The following is an 8,449-nucleotide window of genomic DNA, read 5'->3' on the forward strand; positions in this document are numbered from 1 at the left end:
TGTCAATGTTGCCTATCCCCTTTAGCGACCTGAATACTATAATCAAATCATCTCTTCGATCTTTCAACAGACGCGCGCGCGCGCGTGTATGTGTGTGTGTGTATTTACCGATTTGCATTTAACTAGTTGTATTTCACGCAAAGGAGAGCTATGCTCGTGGTGTTCCATCTTCATATCTCGTTTTATCTAGACTGTTTTTAAATTCGTGTATTGTTTTTGCACAGACCACTTTCTCATCTAACTTGTTCCAAACATCTATTACTCTGTAGGGAAAGCTGTTCTTTTTCAGGTCTCTTCTATAACTGTCTTGATTTTTTCCCGTGTCCTTTTGTATTTCTACTATCCCATTTTATTAGATCCTCTCTATCAATAGTTTCTATTCCTTTCATGATTCTATAGTTATCAACTCTCCTCTCTCTCTTCTTTGCTCTAATGTCTGTAGCTCAAGCTTTGCTAGTCTCTCTTCATATGATAGTTCTGAGTGTGTTGGTGCCAATTTCGTAATTGCTCTTTGTATTCTTTCAAGTTTTGTTAAATATTTTTTGTACTTGGTGACCACGTCGTCGCTGCATACTCCAATCTTGGTCTTATCAAAGTGACTAGTATTTTCTTCACCATTTCTTCGTCTTGGTATGTAAATGCCACTTTGATTGTTCTTATTAAATTATAAGTTTCTCAAAAAAAGTTGTTTATATGTTTCTTAGGGGACATATTATAATTCATAATAATGACTCCCTGGTGCTTCTCATTTTCTATTTTTTTTTTCTTCTCTCAATTTATATGATACCACACTTCTTTTTTACTTCTTCCAAATTCCATTATACTACACTTCTTGATATTGAATTCCATCTCCCACTTCCTACTCCATTTCCATACTTTATTGAGACTCACAATCTTCTTCAGTGTTCACTTTTTTCAACAATTTTCCATCATCCGCAAAGAAGCTCATATAACTTTCAATTCCTTTATCCATATCATTAATATATATAGCAAACATTATTGGGGCCAAAACTGTTCCTTGTGGAACTCCACTTATCACTTCATCCCAATTAGAGTGTTTGTCTCTTATCACCACTCTCATTTTTTTTTCACGCAAGAAGTCTTTCATCCACTTCAGCAGTTTGCCCTGTATTCCTCCTGAAGTTTCTAATTTCTTTAGCAACTTCTTATGTGGCACCTTATCAAAAGCTTTTTTCAGGTATAGAAATGCACAATCAGCCCATCCATCTTTTTCTTGTATTACATCTATTAGCCTTGAATAGAAACAAATTAAGTTTGTGACGCATGATCGTCCTTGTCTAAATCCAAATTGCCTTGGATTTAGTACGTTGTTTTTTTTTCCAAATGCCTTACCCATCTAATTTTGATCATTCTTTCACAAATTTTAGCTATCGTGCTTGTAAGAGAGACCGGTCTATAGTTAGTAGGGTCTTCCTTGTTTCCCCCTTTATATATTGGTACTATATTTGCTCTTTTCCAATCTTCTGGACCTTTTCCTTCTTTCAATGAACTGTTTATTAGGCTATGTATTTTGTCTGTTAGTTTATTCCTGCATTCTCTCAAAATCCAGTTTGCCATTTCATCTGGTCCATGCGATTTTCTGACATCGAGATTACTCAAGTGATTCATTATTTCATTCCTTGATACTTCTATCTCTTTCATAGGGGGGACTTTCTCCCACTCGATATCTCTAGGTTGTATGTTCTCCCTCGTAAACACCGATTTGAAATGCTTGTTCATAATTTCTGTCATTTCTATTTCCTCTGTGTATTCAACTCCTCATTGTCGTAGTTTCTCTAATTCTTGTTTGTTTATCAGTTTGTTGTTTACAAATCTGTAAAATAGTTTTGGTTGATCTTTACATTTTTCTATGACATTTTCGTATTTTCTCTTTTCTTCTCTGCGCACTTGTACATATTCATGTCTATAACTAGTATATATTTTCAATTTTTCAGGTTTTTTGTCGTTTTTCCATTTTATCTAAGCTTTATTCTTTTTGTCTTTTAACTCCCTACATCTTTTGTTGTACCAACACTTTACATATTCTTTTTATTGCTTTTGTCTTAGAACAAACTTTTCCACTCCTTTATATTTTTTGTCAAAATATTCCATTTCTCTTCGACCGTTGTTTCCTCCTTGTGTATTCTTTCCCAGCCTGCTTTTTGAAAGAATTCTCTTATTTTATATATATATTTTTTTTTAGACATCAATCTACCTTTTCTATATTGTTCATTTTTTCATGTATTTTTCCTCGTTTAGTTCCATTTCAACCAATATGTGGTAACTTTTAATTATTGGTGTCTTATATTCAATCTTGTCCACTATTTCGGGTTCTGATGTGACTGTTAGGCCCAGTCTCGATGGTTCTTCCTCATTTCTATACCTAGTATTCTCTTGTATCCATTGTGTCATTGTATGTTCTATAACCATATCAAGTAGTACATTCCCCATAGGTCGTCTCCTCTCTGCACTGTCATCTCTCCCCAGCAGATTTCTTTACAATTAAAGTTACCCATTATAACTATTCTTCCTCCATCTTCCATTATCTTGTTTAGTGTTATCCTTGTGTCTTCTAACATATTTTTGTGTTCTTTATTCTCCCACAAAGCCATTTTAGGAGGCACATAATTTACTACAAACTTTCTGCTCTTCCCATCCTTGTCCTCCACTTCCATCATAATCATCTCTATTCTTTCCATATGTGACATTCCTCACATTTATATCCTTCTTAGCCAGGAACATAACTCCACCCCCTTGTTTTACCTCTGTTTCTAATCCAATAATTATATGCACTGTTGGGTGGTAGTGGACCTTTCAATTTTGTCTCTACAAATCCCATTATGTCTGGTTCTTTTTCCTTCAGGTAATCATTCAGTTCGTTCAAGCCTGTTATTAAGCCATCTATATTTGTGTAAGACACTTTTAATTTTCTGCTATTTCTATTGTGTTTTCTGTATCCCTTCTGTTTTTCTCTGCTATGAACCATTTCCTCACTTTCATATTCACTGCTCTCCAGTAGAATTTCTCTTTTTCTGACTGTTCTTTTCTCGTTTTTTCCTTAGCTTTTAGTCTTTATGTTTTCTCATCCTCTCTTTCCTCTTTATACATTTCTCTTTTTATCCGCACCTGTTTATATTGATCACTGCTAGTTTCCCTGTTTTTGCTAAGATATTATCTGCTGTTGTTTGTGACCTGAATTTAACCTTAATTGGTCTGGTCTTATCTGTATTGTATTTCCATAGTCTATATATTTCTTCTATTTGTTTCCCTGTTTCTGGTTCATCTTCTTAAACCACTTCTAATATCTTATTTACTTTTCCTTTCCCTCATTTACTCTTGTAGTCCTATTTGGATTATACTTCTCTTCCATCCCTATAATTATACATTTCTTTTTATCCACTAAGTCTCTTACTCTATTCTCCTTCTCTCATCACTTTAATGACTGTGTCCTTAGTTTGTTCTTTCATCTGCTGTTCCACTATACCTCTAAATTCAGTTTTATTGTTCTCTTGTACTTTTTCCAACCACTTACCTCTTTTGCTATGGACTCTTTATTCTCTTTATTATTCCTCTTTAATTCCTCATTCTCATTCTTTACTTCTCTTAACTGTCTTTTTAATTCTTCTATTTCTTTAGTTAGGTTTTGATTTTCCTTCTTTAGTTCTTCGTTTATCAACTCTTTAGGTAACTAGCGTTAATTGGTTAAACCTAACCTCCCATGTTTCGTTTTTTTTTCTCCTCTAGATTTACTAGTCGAGGGAGGTTGTCATTTCCTCCCTCATTAAATCCATGGAAGTACTTATCTCCACCTTCCATTGCGCTGCTCTTATTTATGTTTCTAATTTTTACATTTTTACTAATCTCTTCGACTTCACCACTGTCGTCTGCCCCTCTCTTGTTGACATGCCGTCTGACTTCCTGGGCCCATTCGTCCCCTTCCTCATTTCCTTCCATTTTCCTCAGTAATCCCTCCCCTTCTCCTTTTTCTTCACCTTCCCACTACACCACGAGCTTTCCCCTTCCCTACTAATACAACACAGGTACTCCCTTGTCGTTGAGATCCACGAAAATAGTAAAATGGTAGATTTTTCCGGAGTCCAAATTTAGTTGTCACTTCGACCAACGTGTGTGTGTGTGTGTGTGTGTGTGTGTGTGTGTGTGTGTGTGTGTGTGTGTGTGTGTGTGTGTGTGTGCGTGCGTTTGTGTTTTTTTATGTTTGGTACTGTATGCATGCGTGTATGCATGTATGCTCAAGCTCATAAATTATCAGTTATCCATATCCACACAATATCCACTTTCGGTTCAAGACACCAGCCTCATGATCATGCATATTCCACGCTTCATAATGTGTAAATCAACAAATAAATTCCCTTTGGTAAAACAATCAAGGACTCGTATTTCTGGACCTTGGAAAAAAAAAAGTCTTGTTGCAAAAGTTCGCTTGGTTAGCGTAGCAAGGTAAGCTGGTCTGTCGTCCTCCTCCGTTGCAGTGGTTCTCAACGTGTGGACCACATAGGAACCCCCCACGAGTTTTGTTTTGCTTTAAGGTAAGGGGGGGGCAAAGGTTCCGGGAAGAGGAAATGTTGTCGAAAGGAAAACCAGGAGAAGAGGACAGACGGAGACGACACCCGGAGTTTGATTTCTTTGTACTCGGAGGCCTTTCACTGCTTTCGCTCTGTTTTAGTTGTTTCTCTTTGTAATGTCGCCAAGCTGTTGTAACTCAATGCATTACTCGAGGGATCAATGTGCAGACAGGTTGAGAACCGCTACACTATTTAAAAATAAATATTATATTTCTTGTGTGTAAGTACTTGTGGTTTGACATTGTTCTTTTACAACTGTTACTTCAGTAAGTAGATCATATATCAAGTATTGAGTGTTAAAGGTCAGTAGGCATTATATCCTTTACAGGAACTACTTTATTAATACGAGTCTTTCAAGAATGAATTGCTAATATTTCAAGAGGTATAAGTATTGACCCTCCCAGAGCGAAATTTGTTTCTTTCTTACTGAATGTGTATTTCAAGGTGACACATGGGCAACACAGGACACGCATCTTGATGAAAGACACATGGATCTCGTACAAGCGACTAATCCAACCTCTTCCAAGCCTATCACACAGTTCCCCACCCTCTCTTCCGCTCACGTATACTATCCTTGTATATTAGCCACTTGTGTCGCCTACTCTGCAAAAGAAATTCTACCCTACTTTATAACACTTTTTACAACAGCATGATCCTCCACCACACTTCTGTCACCCTCTTATTGTTTCCCCATTCTTCATTCTAATGACGAGTTTTAAGGTAACATCAGATAATTTAATCCATGTATATATGCATGCACACACACGTATACAATTTAGTTGATAACGAACTAGATCACTAGTACACCCGTGCATACCCCTAACTCTCGCCAGTTCTTGTTTATCGCTACTTCCAAAAGAACACTCAAGGTTGAGACTGACTTTACGATCTGTTTTCAGACGAAACTCAACTGTGAGGTGCTGAAGGACGACCTGGCCCTCGAGGTCCGATGGGCCGTAGCAGGAGAGTCTATCGTCATGCAGCTGGTTGGGCGCGTCCGTAAGTGTTTGAAATCAGCTGTAACTGGCCACTGGTTAGACAAAAATAATTTCTTGTTAATGTTTTGTTTCAAGTATGGAAAACAATTATTGTAGCTCAAGGTAAGAAAGATGTTTACGGGAGAGAAAATCTTAATAGTTAATACAGGAAGTGAAAGCTGACGAGGAAGACGCCATTTGTTTGAATCTTTATTATCAAGAGGATTACTATTTTGCTTGATCATTTATGTTGTTGGATCTTGAGGCTATCGACCCATAAGGGGATCATTAAGCCGTATGATTTGTGTTGTGCTTTGATGATAGATATAGAAATTGACTAGATAAATCAATAGCCTTAATAATGTATATTCTAGTAAGTATACATAAAATGCGACAATAACCCCCTTTTATACACAACTATCTTTTCATTTTCATACAGACTTCTCTCCCTTTCCCCCACAAACACCGATCCGGCGTGGGCGGGTGGTCTTGTCTAAGTAGTTCATAGTCCATTAGCCGACGTCTTTTATTACAGAGGACGGAGAGTACATGTCCTTCGGGTTATCGGGACAGCTCGAGCGGTCACAGATGGTAGGCGGAGATGTGGTCGTGGGATGGCTGGACCAGGCCACGGGCAAAGGCGTGGCACTCGACTACCACTTGGGCCTCAAGGCGCAGTGCCAAGGAGGTCAGGGGTCGTGTCCTGACAACAAAATCGAGGTGAGATTCTCTGTGATGGTTTGGTCCCTTTAGGACTACATTATGGTTTGTTCCTCAGACGTGGTTACACCTTCAGAAGGAACAAGACTAATATGTGTTCCCTTCTCTCGTTCCCTCTCCTTCAGGGCAGTACCAACAACGTCCGCCTCTTGAACGCTGCTCTCATCAACAGCTTCACTATGCTCACCTTCCAGCGACCCCTTAGGGCAGTAGACCCCGCCACGGACAAGATGATCTATACCAACATGAGCCAGGCTGTCATCTGGGCTGTAGGACCTGTCAACTCACAAGGAGACACTTCCTATCACACCCACAGACTTAATGGTATGTGGCGTCTGGTGGGGAGGAAGAAAGACGATGATAGGAGGCCACTCTTTTGGGAGGATGCCCATGGAGCTAAACATGGATGGAAATATAACAAAAAATATAGTTAATACTTCATGTTCATAACTTTCAAATCTGTAAAAAAAAAAATTTTGTCATTACTTGTATGTCAATTTTCTTTTTCTTTCACACTGAGTCGAGTCAAAAGGTGCGCAAACGCACATTAGAACCTGTCCCATAATTTACCATAGCTATGCATATGTATCATTTGTTGTCGAATATTTCGTATAAATCTGTAAACATTGGTTCTCTTTTAATGGTGATTTTTTACACACAACTGTGTTGATGTAACAGCAATAAGAAGGTGTTTTAGCACAGTTTTGGTACATCTTAGGTCAACTTCGGGAGTCCGCCGTAGTGTTGTAGATGATAAGTTGATTCGGTTTTACGTCTCAAAAACCCCACTTCCACCCCGCTTTGGAACACGGAATTAAATATGCCCTAAGTTCAACTCGCCGGCGGCAGGATTCGAACTGCCATCCCCTCGACCTCCGTCCCATGTAGCGGCACCCTAACCCGCTCGGCCAGCGAGTTTCAAGTGCTGTGTCATCGTCAAATAAACTTGATTCAACACGACGCACTCTGATATGGACAAGAGGCGGCTTCATGTAGCTAATGGGGGGAACCAGGCTTTAATTAAGGGAGGTCTCGGTCGATTGATATCCATTTCTTGCCCGAGGCCTCCCGTCTTCAGTTGCATCAAGTCACAATTTTTAAGCCTTAGCTTGAAGAACCAAACACAAAGAGTAGATCACAGTGTTCAAGAGGTGGACTCAAGTCGAGGAACGGATTGCTCTCACATTAATGAAATGACCTGGAGGCAACTAGAATAGATACAGTTATGGAAAAAAAAAAACAGTTCATAAACACAATTTTGCAATTTTTCCGTAATTCCTTCCAACGTCCGCTGACCGACCTGGTTAGGGCGTCGCTATTTGCGACGGAGGTCGAGATATTGGCGGTTCGAATCCTACCATATACGAGTTGAGCTAAGGGCACGATTTATTAAATTCCACATTACAAAGTCCTCTGTAAGGGGCACCGTCCTAGCCTTCTGATAGGGGGGTGTTTCGCGACGTAAAACTGAATCATCAATCAATATTACCCTTTGATATCTCTCCTTAACACGTATCTATAACTGCCGATTAATCGGCATCGTCAAGAATCTGCACTTTTTTGGTGAATCGACATCGGTGAGAATCGGCTTTTTTCGACGTCATCGGCATCGACAATATTTTGTCGATGACTGTGCCGATTCTCAAAAAAATACCGATTCTCGCCGATACAGATGCCGATTCACCAATAAAAGGTGCCGATTCTTGCTGATGCCGATTAATCGGCACACCCCTATCTTTAACATGTCTCCTGATCACCAGGCAACATGCTCGTGGACTTCGGCCGCAACCCGAGCTGGAACTGCCCCCTGCCGGAGAACAGTGGCGCCGCCCCCGCAGTTCCACAAAAGCGACCAGAGAGACCCACGCCGGCCCCTGTGGCGCCGCCTACATCACCGTGGTTCATCCCGCCCATCCCTTGCTATGAACCTGAGGATGGCGTCTTCTATGCCCAAATAGGGCCCACTGGAGGCAAAAACGGATACAACGCCATTACAGGTATGTCATCAGCAACACCAGTAGGAGCAATATCAACATTAGCAACAATATCACCAACATTAGCAAAAGCAATGGTATCAACATTAGCAGCAACTGCATTATAAGCAACAACAGGAACATTAACAACAACAACAACAACAGCAGCAGATGCATTAGCAACAACAGCAATACC

The 8,449-nt window shown here is 39.6% G+C and overlaps 1 protein-coding gene across 2 annotated transcripts in view; it reads left to right on the forward strand.

Moving 5' to 3' along the window:
* Skel (DM13 and DOMON_DOH domain-containing protein skeletor) overlaps positions 1-8,449 on the forward strand; it is a 172,785-nt gene that overhangs the window by 136,491 nt on the left and 27,845 nt on the right. For both annotated transcript variants that reach the window (XM_076186944.1, XM_076186945.1), the window contains exons 7-10: positions 5,483-5,582; positions 6,096-6,280; positions 6,406-6,604; positions 8,041-8,277. In XM_076186944.1, coding sequence (XP_076043059.1) covers positions 5,483-5,582; positions 6,096-6,280; positions 6,406-6,604; positions 8,041-8,277 — 721 coding nt within the window. The remainder of the gene's footprint in view (positions 1-5,482; positions 5,583-6,095; positions 6,281-6,405; positions 6,605-8,040; positions 8,278-8,449) is intronic.

Source organism: Oratosquilla oratoria, chromosome 6 (assembly GCF_046742065.1).
Source record: "Oratosquilla oratoria isolate Oo_2021 chromosome 6, ASM4674206v1, whole genome shotgun sequence".
NCBI lineage: Eukaryota > Metazoa > Arthropoda > Malacostraca > Stomatopoda > Squillidae > Oratosquilla > Oratosquilla oratoria.